At 38.2% G+C, this 20,265-nt stretch overlaps 1 protein-coding gene across 2 annotated transcripts in view; it reads left to right on the forward strand.

The window, feature by feature from the left end:
* Positions 1 to 20,265, forward strand: part of Atad2 (ATPase family AAA domain containing 2) — a 50,168-nt gene that overhangs the window by 28,055 nt on the left and 1,848 nt on the right. For both annotated transcript variants that reach the window (XM_055626745.1, XM_055626746.1), the window contains exons 14-27: positions 4,737 to 4,896; positions 6,022 to 6,112; positions 7,155 to 7,469; positions 8,059 to 8,191; positions 9,354 to 9,540; positions 10,146 to 10,331; positions 12,881 to 13,016; positions 13,780 to 13,976; positions 14,569 to 14,728; positions 16,297 to 16,419; positions 16,524 to 16,667; positions 17,414 to 17,803; positions 19,336 to 19,469; positions 20,052 to 20,180. In XM_055626745.1, coding sequence (XP_055482720.1) covers positions 4,737 to 4,896; positions 6,022 to 6,112; positions 7,155 to 7,469; positions 8,059 to 8,191; positions 9,354 to 9,540; positions 10,146 to 10,331; positions 12,881 to 13,016; positions 13,780 to 13,976; positions 14,569 to 14,728; positions 16,297 to 16,419; positions 16,524 to 16,667; positions 17,414 to 17,803; positions 19,336 to 19,469; positions 20,052 to 20,180 — 2,485 coding nt within the window. The remainder of the gene's footprint in view (positions 1 to 4,736; positions 4,897 to 6,021; positions 6,113 to 7,154; positions 7,470 to 8,058; positions 8,192 to 9,353; positions 9,541 to 10,145; positions 10,332 to 12,880; positions 13,017 to 13,779; positions 13,977 to 14,568; positions 14,729 to 16,296; positions 16,420 to 16,523; positions 16,668 to 17,413; positions 17,804 to 19,335; positions 19,470 to 20,051; positions 20,181 to 20,265) is intronic.

The raw sequence follows: 20,265 nt of genomic DNA on the forward strand, positions 1-20,265 counted from the left end.
TATCTATCTATCTATCTATCTATCTATCTATCTATCTATCTATCTATCTATCTATTTAAACTATTATTGCTAATTTGAATATCAAAAATTTTAGCAAATCATATTGCCAAATGCCTGTGGTCCCAGTATGCTGACGACTGAAGAAAGAAAATTGCCATAAGTTCAAGAACAGCTTAGACTACATTGTGAGTTTGAGGCTAGCTTATTTACAAAGCTATAAAGACCTGGTCTCAAACCAAAAGATCCCTAATTTTGAATTTGAATTTGAAATAATAGGAACTCAAGATGAATCTTTTTTTAACTAAGGAAAAGATAGCTAAATACTAAGATGGCTTGAGAACAACTGTCATCTAATGGCAGTTAGAGAAGACTGCTGTAAAAGTAGTCTTTAATCTCCTGAAGTAATTAGCTTTGCAGCTTATTGCCTCCATACAACCTTATCTAGGCCTACAATGTTTTCAGTCTGTGATGCTTACTGCGTTAAAAAACTTACCCTTTTTTTAGTTCTTTCTGAACTCTGGCTAGCTGGTTCAACTTAGCTGTTTTTTGCTCACACTCGCCAAGCTGACTGATTCAAACTGGCTTCTCTCAGCTTCTTACTCAAATGCTCTGCTTGGCATCATACTAACTTTGGCAATTTGTTCTAATCTGGCTCCTTCCCTGGCTCATTTTGTCTTCACCTGTGTCTAGCTTGTACTCTTGACAACCTGTCTTGGTAAAACTGTCTCTCTCTCTCTCTCTCTCTCTCTCTCTCTCTCTCTCCCCCCCTCCCTCTCCCCCTCTTTCTTTCTGCACTGTTTTCTTAAGTCACCCCTTTCTTCTCCTTGTGAGAATTGGGCATATCCTATTATGTCAGTTCTTTCTTTAAATCATCACTTTCAAATATGGGTGCTTCCTTCTACAAACTACCTTTATTGTTCGGGATTAAAAGTGAGTGCCAAGGGTGTGTCTGTATTTCAGCCAAAGTAATCAAGTTGCTGGATTAAAGTCCCTCTACAAATTGCAGCACTGAAAGAAGGAAAGCTGAGGAGCCGGTCTTGGAAGAGTTCTCATTGGCTGATATAGGACAATTTGCACATCAAATATGACTGCAAAAATTTGAGTACAGAAGAAGCTCTTTTTTTTTTTTTTTTTTTTTTTTTTTTTATGAGACAGGTTTTTATGTATATGTGTAGCCTTGGCTCTCCTGGAACTCACTCCATAGACCAGGCTGGCTTTGAACTCATAAAGGATCCACCTGCCTCTGCTTTCCAAGTGCTGGGATTAAAGGTGTATGCCACTACTGCCTGGCCAGAAAAAAAACTTGAAAAAAAAAATTTTTTTTTAATTCAGTCACTCACCTTCAATGTTGCCTTTCCATCTAGAAATGTATAAAGAAATTGAATCAAATATTTTGTGTCTATATGTTATAATTTAGGGTAATTTAGTAGTTGGAACAATATTGCTAGTAAACATAAAGGGAGCCAGGCATAGTTGCACAAACTTGTTAATCCTAGCACTTGCAAGGTAGAGGCAGGAGGAGACTCAGGAGTTCAAAGCCAGACTTGGCTATTTCAAGCACTTACCCTATTAGTACCACTCTCTACACTCCTACCCACCCTACAGAACCAAGGAAATAGTGTGGAACAGTCTCGTAAAACTGATGTTAAGTGAGAAACTCTCATCATGTACTTGCTACAGTGATTGAGTAGAAAGTCCAGCAATGAGGCAGTATCCCCAGTCAAGGAAGTTTCTGGGGTCTAGGTATTGGTTTGTAAGAGACTATGAAAGAAGGGTAAGTTGAAGCTGCCCCATCATCAAGCAGTGAGCCCAATCCAGAACATAGAAAGGAAATGACTTCTACAAAGCAAATGACCTCATTTTTCAACAAAGAACTGGTACGGAGGAGAAAGTACAATGGGAACTATTAGGGATTTGAGATATAAATGATCACACATGGTGTGTGGAAACTGCAGGTCTTGGATTCATGAAAGATCTTTTTGCATCAATGAAATCAAGCATGAAAGATACTTTTTAGGGGCTTAGGGTATAACTCAGTGATAAGAAGTTTGCTGTGGGGGCTAGGGAAATTGAGCATTAGATGATGCAAGAGTTACTGCTACTCATGGGGATAAAATTGAGGTTTTCATAAAGTATTTACATGGAATCATGTTTTGCTTGTTCGTGTATTGCCTGCAATTTTATGGAGATAGTACACTAATGTATGCCACCAGCTGCCTGTGTTTTTAAATGATCAATTCTTTACTAAAACCAAGTCATTGGTTTGTATTTATCACTTTGAACTGCCTCGAGTATAATATTCTCTGTTTGTTTGTTTTGGGGCTCTTGCAGAGAGGGGTCAAGGCAGGGTCTCTCTGGGCAGCTCTGGCTGTCTTGGAACTCACTCTGTAGACTAGATCGGCCTCCTACTCAGAGACCTGCGTGCCCCTGCCTCCCTATCCCTAGACTAAAGGCGTGCGCCCTTTTACTTGCCTTGGCCTTTTGCTGTAACTGTTCTCGTGGTGAACTCCTCCTCATGGGGACTTCTTCCTCTCTCTTCTGCTTCTTTCTATGGTTCCTACCTCAGACACCCCCCCAACACACACACACACATTTCCCACCCAGTCCAGGAACTGAAGTCCAGCCTTGTGTCTCCTCTGCCTAAATGAGCTTTATTAACCAATCATAGGTAACTGGGGAGTAGTTTTTACATAACATCGAGACAAGAGGTTATTTATAGAAATGACAATGCCCATGTCTCAGACACGTGAATCAGCATCTGAATACACAGTGTACAAGACAATCCTCCAGTGATTGAATATAAGTTATCAGTTGTGACAAGCATCTCATTGTTGTCCCCTCAAATTAAAATATCAAAATTCACCTGGAACAGTGAGTTCTTGATTACAAAACAGGATTTAGGTCTTTGTCTACCAGTCCTACAAAAACACAAGTGCTCAGAGAGAGAGAGAGAGAGAGAACCACAACCAAATAAGTGTATACAAGGAATATTTATGATGGTTCAAACAAGGTGATTGGTGATTTCCTGGATTTTTGGTTTTTGGCTACAGGCTGTCCTCGAATTCATTCTATATATCAGCTTAGCCTCAAACCCAGAGATCTGGACACCTCTCTGCCTCCTGAGTGCTGGGTTTAAAGGTGTGCATCAGTGTTTTCCTAATTTTAAAATGAGGTTTGGTATTCTTTCTTTTTTTTTTAATTTATTTTTATTTTATATACATTGGTATTTTGTCTACATGTATGTCTATGTGAAGGTGTCAGATCCTCTGGAACAGGAGTTACAGACAGTTGTGAGCTGTCTTGTGGGTGCGGGGAGTTGAAGCCGGGTTAACCACTGAGCCATCTCTCCAGCCCCTCTTATCTTAAACCAAAAGAATTACTCTTCAGAATTTTTATTTGATACAGGTACCCCCATAAAAGCCCCTGTGGTGGGATATGTGTGTATGTATATTCTGCTTTGTTTACTGTACAAAGAGTACTTTATAAATTTTATGTGTTTTATAAATTTTACATAATTTTTCATATATGAAAGTTCTAGTATTTTTTCATGTTGTAGTCTTGATTTGGAACTTTCAAGTTCCCTGTGAAATATGCTTTACAAAATTATGTACAGGATCCATTTGTGGTTCTAAAGGTTGTTTTGTTGTTTGTTTTTTTTCCTGGTCCTGGGGATTGAACACACAGCCTTGCCTGTATTATTAGGTACACAGTCTACCCCTAACATACATCACAGCCCTTGATTTCAATCTATTTATGGAGTTTTTTGTTTGTTTGAATGTGATCTCTTGCCAGAGCAGCCATGTTCTGAATTAAAATTCCTTTACAGTGTGCATCATGAAAGCTGGAGGATGGTGTTGGGTGTTTTCTCTTTGACTTTCCACTTTTTTACTGTTTTTCTCTTTTCTTGTGTGTGCAGATGCACGGGTATGTGAGCCCGTGCCTACATGTGTATACATGTGGCTGATGTGGTGAATTGAATCTTTTTTTTTTTAATTTATTTATTATTTAAAGTGTTCTGTCTGCATATATGCTGGCACACCAGAAGGGGGTACCAGATCTCACTATAGATGGTTATAGACTACCATGTGGTTGCTGGGAATAGAAATCAGGACCTTTGGAAGAACAACCAGTGCTCTTAACCTCTGAGCCATCTCTCCAGCTCTTGTGAATCATCTTGAATGAGGCAGAGTCTCAGTTTAACTGGTAGCTCACCAGTTTGGCTAGTTACTTGACAGCTTTTGGGGATCCTGTGTCTTAACCTTATAAGGTGGAAGTTATAGGCAAGTTTGCCACATGCACATGGCAACCAGATGAGTTTCTGGGATCGAAACTCTTGTAGTTATGCTTGCAAAGCAAGACTTTACCTACTGAGCCATCTCCTTACCCCTTGTTAGTTTTTGACAGGTTCTCTTACTGAACCTGAAGCTTACTGTTTCGCTAGGCTGACTGACCCTGTTTCACAATGCTGAGGTATAAGCAAACTCAGTGAAACCTGGCTTTTGTTTGGATGCTAGGGAATTTGAACTCTTCTCAGCCAGTGTTCTTAACCTCCTGAGCCATATCTTCAGTTTCCCTATGTTTTTGTTTGGTTTTGTTTTCCATTGAAAAGTAGCTAAGTGATGAAAGAATTCATTTGCATATTTATACATTGAAATTAAACCTTACCAAAAGAAATATTCCTGACTGATGGATTCTTTGTTCATGATTCTAATTTGTTTTATTTTTTTATATTTTAGCTCTATTGTATCAACGCTGTTAGCTCTTATGGATGGTTTGGACAGCAGAGGAGAAATTGTGGTTATTGGAGCTACCAACAGACTAGATTCTATAGATCCTGCTTTACGAAGGCCTGGTCGATTTGACAGAGAATTCCTTTTTAGTCTACCTGATAAAGATGTAAGAAAAGTTTAAATGTCTTTTACTATTAAGAATTTCGTAAAGTTACATCCCTTTATATGGCAGAAAGTTTTTATGTCACAGTGTAGGTGTGGAGGTCAGAGAACAACCTGTACTATGTAGGTCCTGTGTATAGAATCGGCTCATCAAGCTTGTGTTCAAGTGCTTTAACCTGCTGAGCTGGTAAAGTTAAGACTTTAGATTTGTTTTCTGTTTGGGGTTTTTGTTTATTTGGTTTGGTTTTTTTCAAGACAGGGTTTCTCTGTGTAGCCCTGGCTGTCCTGTATTTGCTTTGTAGACCAGGCTGGCCTTGATCTCATAGACATCCGCCTGCCTCTGCCTCTGCTGGTGCGGTGGAACACACCAGGCTGAAGACTTTAGTTTTGTATCATGGTCTAATGAGTGTTCAGAAGAACTCAATAGATGTAATTTATTATCTTTAAGCATAATAAATTTATATTATCTTTAAGCATAATATCTCCCTCTCCAACTGCTCTTAAATTTGTTTTAAGTTAAGCACATCTTTGATGTTGTCAGTTATATTGCTCATTAGCTTTGACTTCTTCCAGAACACCACTGTACTGCAATAATTAGTTAGGCTAAAACCACTTAATACTTTTGAGAAGGAAGGTGCATGCTTACAGCTTTTTCAGCGGAACTGAGTTAAGTTTCCACACCCACCCTCATCAGGACCACCTGTAACTGGAGCTGGGAGATCTGACACCCTCTTCTTGAATCCAAAAGCACCTGTAGTCAGGTGTACATACCCACTCAAAGACATAATTAAAATTAAAAATGCATATTCTTAACAAACGAGGAGAACTGTCATATTCTTATTTCTTAATATACTCCAGCAATAATACTTTGTTTAGTTTTTTAAATTTACATAAATGATGAATATAACTTGGACATATTAAATGGAAATCTGCTTAATTTTGCTAAATGCTTACAGGTGCATCTTTTTCCTTGTTTTCATGGTCTCACACAGTTCTATTTCTATTAAGCTTGGTTACTGTAAAATTTTAGATAATCAAAAGTAGTTTAAATTGAAGCATTTCTAATTGGAGTAACTTAATGGTTATAGATGTGAAAAAATAAAATTGAGATTTTTGGGTTTTTCCATAGGCTCGAAAAGAGATTCTGAAGATTCATACAAGAGATTGGAATCCAAAACCATTGGACATATTTCTAGAAGAACTAGCAGAAAACTGTGTTGGTAAATACTGTTTTGAGCATGTGTGAAAAATGTTCTGTTCATTTCAGTGATGAAACAAGTTGAGATTGTGCCTTGAAGTTGAGATTTAAAAGGCTGGTGAGATGGCCTAGTGGGTAAAGTTGCTTGCAGTTCGAGCCTGGTCTCCTGAGTTCATTCCCTGGAACACACATGAAGGTGGAAGAAAAGAGCTTGGCCTCACAAAGTTATCCCCAGATGTCTACATACCCATACTCCCACATAAAAAAGCAACAGATGTAGCCAGATCCAGTGGCACATACATGCAGTGCTGGTAGTGCTAGTGCCAGGGGAGTGAGTGCAAGTTTATGGCGTCCTTGTCTACATAGGAAGGCGACCTGATCTGAAAGGGAGCGCACTTTGTTTGCCGCCTCTTAGGGCATGCATTCGCTTCTAAGTTCTAGATACTAAAGATTAGACACTTGTCCAAGTGTGGCAACACGTCCCTGCCTCCCCAGCACTTGGGAGACTCAAGCAGGATTGCCATGAGGTTAACTACATGTTGAGTATAGCACCAGGTCAGCCTTGGTTATATAATGGTACCTTGTCTCAAAAAAATTAAAATATGAACATGAGAAAATTGAGGACTAGAGAGAGAGTTGTTACAGGTACATACTGCTCTTTCAGAGGCTCCAAGTTGTTTCCAGGCGGCTTGTAACCTGTAGTTCTCACTCCACGAATCCAACACCCCTTTCTGGTCCCATAAGGCATCTGAACTGTTACGTATGTACCTCCACATGACAAACATAATCACATCTTTTTTTAAGTGGACAAATTGATTATTGAGGTAATTTGAGAGCAGCAGAGATCTGAAAATAGTGCTAGCTCTGTCAATTAGCCAGTATTATCATTTGACAAAAAGAACCCTGCAGGGTACAACTGAGTATAAGTGAGAAATTTTAGTTGGTACCTGTAAATATTTTACCAATATTAGATTTAATTTAATTTTTTTTTTTTTTAAATCATGACTGTGTCAATAGTTTGAGGGTTTTTCTTTTTTTTTTTTTTTTTTGGTTCATGGGGATAGGATACTGTGGTGCAGATATTAAGTCAATATGTGCCGAAGCTGCTTTATGTGCCCTGCGTCGACGGTACCCACAGATCTATACCACCAGTGAGAAGCTACAGTTGGATCTCTCGTCAATTAATATCTCGGCTAAGGATTTTGAGGCAGCTATGCAGAAGATAATACCAGCTTCCCAGAGAGCTGTGACATCACCTGGACAGGCACTGTCTGCCATTGTGAAACCACTTCTGCAAAATACTGTTCATAGGATCTTAGAAGCCCTACAGAAAGTATTTCCACATGTGGAAGTTGGAACAGGCAAAGCCTTTAATTCAGGTATAAAACTTGATTGACCATTTATTGGAATAATGTTCAACAATTTACCCTTGTTCATTCAAATTCTGATTTCTCTACCCCACTGTCTGGTTTCAATCCGGACATTGCATTATGATGCTTATTTAGGCATCACCTGTCTCTTGTGTAACCATGCCACTATTCTCTGCATTGTCAATAAAACAACCAGCCCCAATGCTGAGCAATGGAGAGAATAGGGTGGGGCATCCTGGTTGGGTTGGGGAGGAGAAGGAAGGGAGAGCAGAGATCTAGCAGGAGAGGACTTCGAACTATAAGGAGAGATGAATGAGAACTAAGATATGACTAAAAGCAGCTGTAATGGGTGAAATCTGAATGGTAGGAAACTATGTGAGCTTGGAAGTTTAGGATGGAAAAACTATTGCCAGCATGTGCTCTAGGTTAATTAAATAAATCCTAGTCTCTAGGGTGATTTAGGTATACATCTGGTTTAGGAATAACCACTGCTTAAATAAAAGGTAAATCAATAAATATTAATAACCAATAACAACCATTGAAAGAAAGAATGACAGAAAAATTACTAATGGATAGGTTTTGTGTTTTAATTTTGTAGATGTTTCTTGCCCTTTGCTCGAAAGTGATTTGGCATACAGTGATGATGATGCACCATCAGTATATGAAAATGCACTTTCTCAAAAAACTTTCAGCCAGGCAAAAGACAATTTAAATTTTCTTCATTTAAATAGGTATGTTTTCCCTGCACATGAATGTTTTGGTTTGTAAAGTTTATAAAAATAAGTGAGTGTTGGTTTTGTTTTTTTTGACAAGGTAAAATATGCTAGCCATTCGGCTTTCTATTTAAGTTAAATTATCAGGTCTGGCAAGAGGGGTCATTTGGTCAAGTGCTTGCACTGCAAATAAGAGAACCTAAATTCAACCTCGAAAGCCCATGTAAAAATTCTGGGAAAAGCTGGGCAGTGGTGGTGCAAGCCTTTAATATCAGAAGCAAGTGGATCTCTGAGTTTGGGGCCAGCCTGGACTACTTAGCCAGTTCCAGTACATTCATGGCTACACAGAGAAATACTGTCTCCAAAAAAATAAATTCTGGGAATGTTGGTAATTCTTTTAATTCCAGTTCTGGGGAGGCAGGGTCCCTGGGGCTCACTTGCCACCCGTTCTGAGCTAATTTGTGAGCTCCAAACCAGTAAGAGACCCACTCTGGAGGTAGCTAGTGTTCCTAAGGATGACTCCTAAGGTCGTCTTCTGTCCTGCCCCACACGTGGGAGATTGCACTCACGTACGCACACACACACAAACATTAAAAAATATCAAAGTTTGGGTTTGAAGAGATTGATCAAGTAGTTGAGAACACTGGCCACTCTTCCAGAAGACCTGGATTCAATTCCCAGCACTGACGAAATAGTTCTTCATAATGTCTATAACTCCAACTAACGTCTGGTCTCCACGGGCACTGCATGCAGGTGTAGACATGCATTTAGCACTCCTGCACCTACAAATAAAAATCCTTAAAAAAAATTTTTTTTTAGTATCAAATTTTGGCCAGGTGTGGTGGTGCATGCCTTTAATCCCAATGCTTGGGAAACAGAGGCAGGTAGCTCTTTTAAGAGTTTGAGACCAGCCTAATCTACATTACTGAGTTCTAGGACAGCCAGAACTATGTAGTGAAACCCCATCTTAGAAGAAAAAAAAATCAAGATTTGTTGTTATAGCTGTCATTATAATGTAAAAGTATTCTTAAATGTAGGACAATCATTATGAGAAACTCAGCCGTGTTATAATTGGCTAGTCTAATAAGCAAGACTTCTGAAGATTTGTAATTGGCAATTTAAGGGAAATATTTAAAATTTTCCCCAAAATACAGCTTACTAACTTTTTTTTTTTTTTCAGAAATTCCTGTTACCAACCTATGTCTTTTCGACCAAGACTATTGATAGTAGGAGAACCAGGATTTGGACAGAGTTCTCACTTGGCACCAGCTGTCATCCATGCTTTAGAAAAATTTACTGTATATACATTAGACATTCCTGTTCTTTTTGGCATCAGTACTACATCTCCCGAAGAGACATGTTCCCAGGTAAGTTTTCCAACCAAGTTATAAGATAAGGCAGTCATTCAGAAACGAAGTCTAGAGTTGACTCCCTGTTTGTTTGTTTGTTTGTTTGTTTTACTTAAAGCTTACAAAATAGAATTGTAAAATTGTTTAGCTATTAAAATAGCGTATGTTTTATTTCTCACATCTACAACTTAACATCTATATGCCCTTGGGTGAGTTGTTAGATCTCTATTTCATGTTTTCCTTTCTGCAAGGTATGAGGTAATTTGGGTGTTGTGAGAATTAAAGTACTTAAAACAATTACTGTTCCTTAGTATTTAAACATTCTACTGTTTTATTGTTGATATGTTACATTTAATTGGTTAATGTAAAAGTATTTTATATTTTTTTACTTGCTTAATCTTGGTTATATACAGAATGGTCTTATAGATTGGGGGGGGGGCTTTTTCCTAGTTGTTTGAAAAGTTATTTTCCCCCAAATGAAGTGTTGATTAAACACTTTAAAACAGTTGTGAGGATTTTTGGGGAGAAGCATTCAAGAAATTTGAAGGTTTTATGTGAGAATTCTGGGAAGTTTTTGTAGTGCTAACATTACTAATATGCTGTCTTTGAATTTTTTTCATTAGATGATTCGCGAAGCTAAGAGAACAGCACCCAGCATAGTCTATGTCCCACACATCCACTTGTGGTGGGAAATAGTTGGACCAACACTCAAAGCCACGTTTACGACATTATTACAGACTATACCTTCATTTGCTCCAGTTTTACTACTTGCAACTTCTGACAAACCGTATTTGGCTTTGCCTGAAGAGGTAATTTGTCAGGGGATTAGTTGTTCTTTAAGAGTTCTTATGCCAAAATAAAAACTTACTTGAAAATTCAAGTGCTACTGAAATAATAAGGAACAGCCTTTTAGCAGATTGTTAGCTATGTTCTGTACTCACTGAATATCATGTCTTTGGGGGGGGGGAGATATGCATTCTATCTCTTCTTCCCCCACACATCCTTTCTCTCTGCTTGTCTCCCCTCCCCTTTCTCTCACCCTCACCACTATTATACCAGTGGCACATTTTGCCATTAGTCAGTGTTGTGGTGGGCCCAATGCTGGGTAAGACCACTTAAAACCATTTATGGTTTTCTGCCTACATTGCACTTTCTGGTACTGTGTAGGCTAACTAATAGAGTTTCCTAGGGCAACATTTAATTTGGGCTGGCTTACAGTTTCAGAGGTCTAGTCCATTATCATGCGGGGAAGCATCTAGGCAAACATGGCTAGAGGAGCCAAGATTCTACATCTTGATCCAAAGGCAGCCAGGAGGGGATTGTCTTCCACACTGAGTGTAGCCTGAGCATAGGAGCCCTCAAAGCCGACCCCCTGCAGTGACACATTTCCTCTGACAAGGCTACACCTAATATATCTTACATTTATTTGAGTGGTGTCTTCAGCAATAGAGTCTTTTGGTGGGCAAACCAAGAGCAATGGCCCTAGCTTGTGGTTGGTTGTTTGTGTTTGTTTTTGTTTTTCCTCTGAGGCTTTCCTGACTAGTAATTTGTAGGAGGATATGTGCCTGACACTGGGATTTTCATTTAATTACCTTGTCTTCTGGGAACAGTATTGTCCACTCAAAGGGTCCTTCTATTCAGACTCCCTTTTTTGCATTGTAAAGTCAGTGAAATATTCTAGTACATTGTGTAGGGGTGTGGCACAGGACAAGGAATTGCTTATTTACTTTTGTTATTTTGTTTGTTTGTTTTCTGAGAGAGGGTTTCTCTGAGTAGCCTAGGCTGTCCTGGAACTCAACACTGGCCTCAAGCTCAGAGATCTGCCTGCCTCTGCCTCCCAAGTGCTGGGATTAAAGGTCTGGGCCACCCGGCATAATTGCTTATGTGTAAGTGAATAATTTGTGTGGGTATAAATAAATCATTCAGCTTTGAACCTCTTGGTTTTTAGTGAATTAGTGATTAGGTCATATTGTATGTATGGATAGTACTTCATTTTTTACACTTGGAGGTGTAAGCACTGAGTTTATCTGTGACAAAGCACTTGAATACATATCCAAGACCCTGCCATTAATCCCTATGACCTCTGAAAAAGAGAAAAATGCTTACAAGCAGCATAGCTATGGCATTCATGAACACTGAGTCTCATAACTCATCATGGACTGCAAAGATGAGTAATAATGTCATCAGTGAAATAGAAAGCTTTATGAATCCTTGAAAGACACTGCAGTGGGATTAGTTTGATAAAAGTAATAATTAAATTGGTATATGAACTTGAAAGGTGGAAATGGTGTACTCTGGATTTGTACCAGGAAGAACTTGAAGGAGCTCTTGGCCAGCTCTGGGATCATTGGCTTTCTTTCTGGGCAGCCCTAGCTGAGCTGGAGCTTTCTATGTAGACCAAGCTGGCCTTGAACTCACAAACTACTAGGATCAAAGGCTCAGTCCACCACACATAGTGACATTTCTGTTGTCTAGAAATCTTGGCTTTTGTGAATAGTGCTGTCAATTATTGGTGTATTTATACACCAATTTATATTTTGTATTTGTATTGTCCCTTTCATTTATTTTGAATATATACCTAGAAATGGAATCGTTTGATCACACAGCAATTTTTTGTTTAACTTTTTGTAAAACCATGTTGTTTTGTACAATAGATGAACCATTTTGTATTCCTCCACTTTTCAGCAATACTTATTTTGAGCTGTTACTCTTTTTGAACATTAATTCCATTTTCATGTCTTAAAATCTTACTTTGGGTTGTGAGAGTTAACAAAATAACCTCAGTAAGCCCTTTATATAAACTAGTATAATAACAGTTTTTATATTCTAGTTGGATTCTTGAGTTCTAAAGCTAATCTTATGTTTAGTTACTAATCTAGCACATGTATATCCACACTTGTATGGGTGCTCTACCTGCTTGACTGTGCGCCACATGTGTGCAATGCCTGTAGAGGCCAGAACAGAGCATTGACTCTCCTGGAACTGGAGTTACAGATGGCCGTTCACTGCCATGGAAGTGCCAGGAATGGATCCTCTGGAAGAGTAGCCAGAACTCTTAATCACAGCCATCTCACCGGCTTCTATATACCTACTTTAAAAAACTTATTTGCCAGGTGCAGTGTGCCTGTAACCCCAGCACTTGGGGAGGCAGAGGTAGGTAGATCTCTTGAGTTTGAGGTGAGCCTGGTCTACAAAGGGAGTCCAGGATAACCACAGCTACAGAGAGAAACCCCATCTCAAAAACCAAAAAAAGAGAAAAAAACCTACTATATACTGTTGGATTAAGTAATCAGTAACATAAGTTGTGTGTTTGCATATACTGCATACATGTATATTCTGTGTTACACTTTTTTTTAAGGTACAAGATTTGTTTACCCATGATTATGGAGAGATTTTTAATGTCCAGTTACCAGATAAAGAAGAACGGACCAAATTTTTTGAAGACTTAATTTTAAAACAAGCTGCAAAGCCTCCTGTGTCAAAAAAGAAAGCAGGTTAGTTATCTCAGTTAATAGAGGATAGTTTTAATAAAAGGGAACTAAAATAACAGCTAATGTAATTGACATCTACCTAATAGCACAAACTCAAGCCCTCAGTTATAAGAGAGACATGTAGACTGCTTTAAAATAGCTGTGCCTCCTGCCTGAGTTCTGGGAACTGCGTAAGGGTGCTCTATAAGATCAAGATGTGCCCTTACCCGCTGAGCCACCTCTCCAGCTCTAGAACTCTTTTTTTTTTTTTTTTTTTTTGTTTGTTTGTTTGTTTGTTTGTTTTTTGTTTTGAAACAGTTTCTTTGTGTAACAGCCTTGGCTATCGTGGAACTCTCTTTGTGGACCACGCTGGCCTCAAACTCATAGAGTTTGCCTCTATCTCCCGAATGCTGTAATTAAGGGCATGCACTGTCACATTTCTCATTTCTCATTTCATGTGACTGTGTCACATGTCACAGTTTCTCATTTCTTTTAATTCCGAGTATTCATTTTCCTTAAAGAAAATTCGTTATATTTGGAGCATCGCATTTTTTCATTAGTCTACAAACTAAAGACTTTCATAGTTAACAAAATTCTTGTTTTGGAATAATGTATTTTCAAAGTTTTCAAATTAGTTATTTCTGGAAGGTATGTAGAGATAGAGATGGCAGTATTTTTGTAAATTCTTGGTTTCCTATCAGTTGTAAAGAAAACCCCTGAGTCTTGTTCTTTTTGCATTGAGTCATTTTGTGGAGGGCATTAGCTAAAATCTTCCATCTCTGTGAAGTTTTGCAGGCCTTGGAGGTACTCCCAGTAGCACCACCACCTGAACCAAGACCGCTGACAGCAGAAGAAGTAAAACGGCTTGAAGAACAAGAAGAAGATACTTTCAGAGAACTCAGGATTTTCTTAAGAAATGTCACACATAGGCTTGCTATTGATAAGCGATTCCGAGTCTTTACTAAGCCTGTTGACCCTGATGAGGTAATTTCCTCTTTGGATTAAATATGTTTAATTTAATCCAAAGATTAGGATCAAAAAGCATAAATTTTGAATAGTTCATGTAGGTGCCCTGCTGTACTCTGACCTTGTTTTCTCTATATGGACATGTGAACTTGGTGTCCTAAGCATGTGTAGATTTTAAGAGCTCTCTAATATACTTTCTTTGTTTTGGAGAATAAACAGTTAACTTTTCTACCCATTTAGACAAAAGGAATTATGTGTAGAATGAAAATTGAGCTTAGAGGCAGGGGTTGTTTTTGGTTTTGAAATAGGGACTTGGCTTGTAGTGCAGTGGTGGGGTGATAGGCTTATGTTGCAGTATTTTGCAGAGTCTGTTCTTACACCAACATTGAAGAATGGACAGCAGGTGCAGATAGAAGGGAATATAGGATATTGTGACTGCTCAAGAACAGAAGTAAATATAAAGATCAAATAGGTTTAAGATAGAGCCAAAGCATTCATACAAATATAGTATCCTTATCTATTTCCTCTGTATTACCTTTACAGAAAAACTTAATTTGTTTTTTAATGTTTAGAGTTTATTAAGTGATTTGGTCATTTGCTTGAATTTTAGGTTCCTGATTATATCACTGTAATAAAGCAACCAATGGACCTTTCATCTGTAATCAGTAAAATTGATTTACATAAATATCTGACTGTGAAAGACTATTTGAGGGATATTGATCTAATCTGTAGTAATGCTTTAGAATACAATCCAGATAGAGATCCTGGAGGTGAGCATTAGTGAATTTCTTTTCAGGGGGGTGGTTTTGGGGGCTATTAACAATTAATGAGGGTTGTTCATTGGGTGTTTGTTTGTTTGTTTGTTTGTTTTTAATGTGAGGTGTTAAATTATAAATATTTTACATTCAAAATATCACGTAAGTCTCACAATAGCCTTATTCTACAGCTGAGAAAGGTATAGTTTAGAGTCACACTGCCAGGAAAGGACAAGGGCTGGATTTGAATGTCTTTTCTTACTCAAATCCTCAAATATTAACCACATAATATATCCTCTAATGCAGTGGTCCTCAACCTTCCTAATGCTGTGACCCTTTAATACAGGTCTTCATGTTGTGGTGACCCCCAACCACAAAATTATTTTGTTGCTACTTCAAAACTGTAATGTTGCTACTGTTATGAACTGTTATAGAAATATGTGATATATAAGATATCTGATATGCAGCCTCTCTGGGGTTGTGATCCACAGGTTGAGAACCACTGTACTAATGAGACAAAATAGCTTATTTATGTTCTTACTTTATCTGAAAGTAGGATAAACACTGATTTCAAAGTATTCTCTCTTTTTCAAGTTTTTTAATTTTTTTTTTTTTTTTTTTTTTTTTTTTTTTTTTTTTTTTTTTTTTTTGTAATGTGCATTGGTGGGTTTGCCTGCGTGTATATCTATATGAGGGTGTCAGATCCTCTGGAACTGAAGTTACAGTTGTGAGTTGACCTGTGGGTGCTGGGAATTGAACCCCGGCTCTTAATAGCTGAGCCATCTCTCCAACCCCTCAAGGTATTCTTTTAGTGAAAACCTGCATTTTTTTTGTTGTTTTGAGACAGCCCTGACTGGTCTCAAAGTTAGGTGATCCCGTCTCTGCCTCTCAAATGATTACAGGCATGTGCCATTATGCCTGAACACATTTTTATTACATAAGTAATAGAGTATAGTACTTACATACTATTAATAGTAATGTTAAAAGTATGTGCCCAAAACGATACCTGTTTCCCTTTCTAAGTCCCTATATGTATAGTTAGTTGGCTATCATTGGACCTCTAAAAGGTAGTACTTTTTAGAGTGATCAAGGTAAGGAATTATTTAAGTTCCTTTGTTTTGGATGGGGGATTGTTTGAGACAGGGTGTCACAGTGTAGCCCTGGCTGACCTAAAACTCACAGAGATCTGCCTGCCACTGCTTCCTCAGTGTTGGGATTAAAGAATGCCGGTCCTCTGTTAGTAAATATTGTGTAGCTCAGGGGGGCCTTGACCTGGCTGTAGCTAAGAGTGACTACAAGCTCCTGCTTCCCCCTGCCAGGCTGCTATGCTGCCATTAAAGGAGTATTTCAGGGTTCCTTTAAACAATTGAAAGCATACTGAGCTATAGCCTTCTCCCTTTTAAAGTGCTATAACGAATCAGGTATCCAAATCATTAAATTATCACCCAAACCAAAATGTAAAAGTTCTAGTAACTTTTACTCTGTGTATGAAGTGAAGGTGTTGCAATGGCTACTATCTTTACCCAAACCAGTAAGTTTACTTTTGGGGAAAAAAAATTTAATTATATTTTCTCATTTCTCAGATCGTCTTATTAGGCATAGAGCCTGTGCTTTAAGAGACACTGCCTATGCAATAATTAAAGAAGAGCTCGATGAAGACTTTGAGCAGCTTTGTGAAGAAATTCAGGAATCTAGGAAGAAAAGAGGTGGGGAAATGCTTGGGCATCTGAAGATCTTTAGATAAATCCTTTTATTCTTTGCATGACTTTGAATTCTGAAAATAATTTTTTAAATCCTATCTATTTGTAAGGTTGTAGCTCCTCCAAATATGCACCATCTTACTACCACGTCATGCCAAAGCAAACTACTTCTACTGCTGGTGAGAAAAGGTCAGATCAAGAGCAGAATGAAAAGCTAAAGGCACCTTGTCCCCCCATGGCTTGCAGCACACCTGGTAACTACTCTTGAGTAATCTTCATTTGTGAAGTTCCTCCATTTCCTTCCTACGCCCTTTACTTTGTCTTGTACTTGGCTTTCCTAATACAGTAAATCACATCTGTTAAGTTTCACCTCTTCCCGAGACAAATGAGTACAGTTTTCCTGTATCTACCTGAGATAAAGTATTAAATTCTCTGTATTTTAGTTTCTTCCACTGTAAAGTGATGATGCTAATGGTAGCAAACCTCATCAGTGTAATGTGAAATTCTGATAAATTAGTAATAAATAACTTGCTTTAAAATGATCGGTATGCCTTAGTTGTGTCAGTGTAGGCCATTTTAGTTTATATCCCCCCTGTTGCTCAGCTATTATTTATAATGTATCACATAGATGATGTCATTGCCTTACTTAAAGTTATTCAAGGTTTTTGTTTTTGTTTTTTCAAGGCAGGGTTAGTCTTTGTAGCTTTGGCTATCCTATAACTCACTTTGTAGACCAGGCTAGCCTTGAACTCAGATATCTGCCTGCCTGCCTCTGCCTCCTGAGTGCTGGGATAAAGGTGTTCATCACCACTGCCCGGCTTCAAGATTTTTTAATATTTTAAAAATCAACTTGAGCCAGGTCATTTTGTGACCTGGACTTTGTTCACGTCTCCATCTTGTCACAGTAATAATTGTTTCTGTATTCCAGCCATGTGAAAGTACTATGGTTTCTTGAATTCTTTACCTTTTCATCTTGTTTCTTTTGTTAAATTCCATGAAGCTCAGTTGAAGAGGAAATTTCGTAAAAAGTCAAAGTGGCATGTGGGCACCAAAATAAAACGAAGGAAAATTTCACAAGCAAAAGACAATAGCCAAATTGATATGCAGACTCAAATCGAGAGTGATACAGAAGAAAGCCAACATACAAGTGCAGAGCACACCGAGCTTGGAAATACAGGAGAGTCTTCAGTAGACGAAAATGACAAGCAAAATGTCTCTGAAAGCAACATAGACTTGAAAAATAACTCAATTACCTCTCACATTGAGAATGAACATGAAGAATCTAAGCAAACTACAGAGTATACAGAATTGGGAAAAGAGAGAATTGATTGCCATGGAGATACTTGTAGCTCCCAGATCATAGACATTCCTGATGAAAATGAATCAAAAGGTAAGTCTTACCTAAAAGATAAATTAACTTCAGCACTTGGGAGGCAGAGACAGGCAGATCCCTGAATTTGAGGCTAGCCTGATCCACAGAGCCAGTTCCAGGACAGTTGGGAAAACTGTCTCAAAAACAAAAGGTGGGAACAAATATCTTTTAAAACTTAAAATAATTACTAAAGGAGTCATTACATACCGATTTATTGCTTTTGCTGACTTTCAGAGCACAGATGTTTACTAAGTAGAAAAATAGCATTGTCTTCACTTAGCCTTTCAGTTAGTAGATCAAAACACCGATGAATACATATAATAAAACTTTAAAAAAGGGAGCTGGAGAGATGGCTCAGAGGTTAAGAACACTGGCTGTTCCTCCAAAGGTCCTGGGTTCAATTCCCAGCAACCACATGGTGGCTCAAAACCATCTATAATGAGATCTGGTGCCCTCTTCTGGCGTGCAGGCACACATACAGGCAGAATACTGTATAAAGAATAAATAAACAAATCTGAAAAAAAAAAAAAGTCAAATTATTAATAAAGTAAGCTTCCGTGAAGATGGACTCTCCTGGAGATTCTATCCCTGTTAAGGTCATGGCAGGGTCTCATGTGTTCCAGCTATATTCTAATGAGCTGGAGATACTAGAGAAAGTCTCTCCAGGTTCCTCACAGTATTAAAGCAAACTACTGCACAAAAGAGAATAGAAACCAACCACTAACCCATATACAAGGAGAAGGGATGAAAAAAGAGGGAAGGAAAGATGCATACAGTTTTCCTTCCCAGCTATGTGCTAAAAAATAAAAATAAAAAAAAATACTGAATGAGTCAAATAATGTTCAAAGTCCTGAGAAGATATTGTTCTGATAAAGAGATTATACAACCAGCATCCAGCTTAATATTAACTTCTTTCCCATTAATTACTAAGAGAAAGTGATACTTGCCTTGGCATGTGCCTTTCCACCAGTTTCAAGACACCTGTTGAGAATTCCCTAAATAATCAATTTGAGAAATACTTTTTAACTTTAGGTTGTTTTTGTTTTGGTGGGGTTTTCTTTGTTTGCTTTCCTTTTATTTGTGTGTGTTGTGGTTTTGTTGGTTGGTTGGTTTTTTGAGACAGAGTTTTTCTTGTATTCCTGACTGTCCTGACCCGGTTGGCCTCAAAATCACTGAGATGTGCCTGCCTCTCCCTCTGAGTGCTGGGGTTAAAGGTGTGCACTACCACTGCCTAGCTGTTTGTTTACTAAGTAGCCTCAACTTGCCTGGAACTCACATAGACCAGCCTGGTTTCTAACTCCTACAGATCCATTTGCCTCCGCCTCCTGAGTACTACGATTAAAGGCAGAGGTTCCCACTCCCAGCTAAATATTTCTCATACTGCATACCACCATTTTCTAATGTAAATGGCATAGCATAATCTTATAACAAAAAGATTAATTCAGAACTGGTGCTTATTTCCTAAGTACACATCCTGTTATTAGTCTAGTTATTTGTCTTAGGCATTATGTTGGTGAACCAAATAATAATTGTTTAATTTTTCTCTTTAGAAATGGGCATTCTGCGAATGACTCGAGCTAGACGTTCCCAGGTAGAACAGCAGCAGCTTATCAGTATGGAGAAGGCTCTGGCGATTCTCTCTCAACCTACACCCTCACTTGTTGTGAACCATGTGCATTTAAAAGTATGTTAAACTGGAATCAGTGCTTTCAATAGGTATTTCAGTCTTCCTCACATGCTGGATGGTAGGCCAGCGGTAAATTAGCTTCATGGGGCTTCCTCTTAACTTCCTTGTCCTTCAAGAAGAATTTTTCTGGGTTAGAGAGAGGTTAAGAGCTCTGGCTGCTCTTGAGGACTTAGGTTTAATCCCCAGTACACATAGGGCAGTTTGACAAATAAATGCCTTTTATCTCTAGATAAAAGCACTAGGAATCCAGTGCTCTTTTCTGGCCTCTGGGCACTAGGCATACACATAGTACACATTAAATAAATATCTAAGTAAATAAATTTTTTAAAAAGAAATTTGTCTAGAGAAGTTCATGGATATAATTGGAATTAGCAACTTGTGCTGTAGTTTTTAGCATAATGAGAGTTTCCCCGGGGGCCAAGGCTGGTGGCACAGAAAGAAACCTGAGTCATCACCACAGGCTTCCATGCCTCAGCAATGATTTAGTTGTGCGTGCCCTTCTAACAGTCCGTAAACACTCAGAATTTAAAATCTTATAAGGAATTAATCTGGCACATACAAATATTTGTTTTCTTTTAGAATCTTTTGAAGACTGTTGTTAAAAAAAGTCAGGAATATAATATATTCCAACTGGAAAATTTGTATGCAGTAATCAGCCAGTGCATTTATGAGCATCGAAGAGACTATGACAAAACAACACTTATTCAGGTAAAGTTTTGGCTTAAAACTGTTTTTATTGCTTATTTTGAGGCAGGGTCTCTATATAGCCCTGATTGCCCAGAGCTCACTATGT

The sequence above is a fragment of the Psammomys obesus genome, unplaced genomic scaffold, assembly GCF_907164565.1.
Source record: "Psammomys obesus unplaced genomic scaffold, mPsaObe1.curated_primary_1811, whole genome shotgun sequence".
In the NCBI taxonomy this organism is placed as follows: domain Eukaryota; kingdom Metazoa; phylum Chordata; class Mammalia; order Rodentia; family Muridae; genus Psammomys; species Psammomys obesus.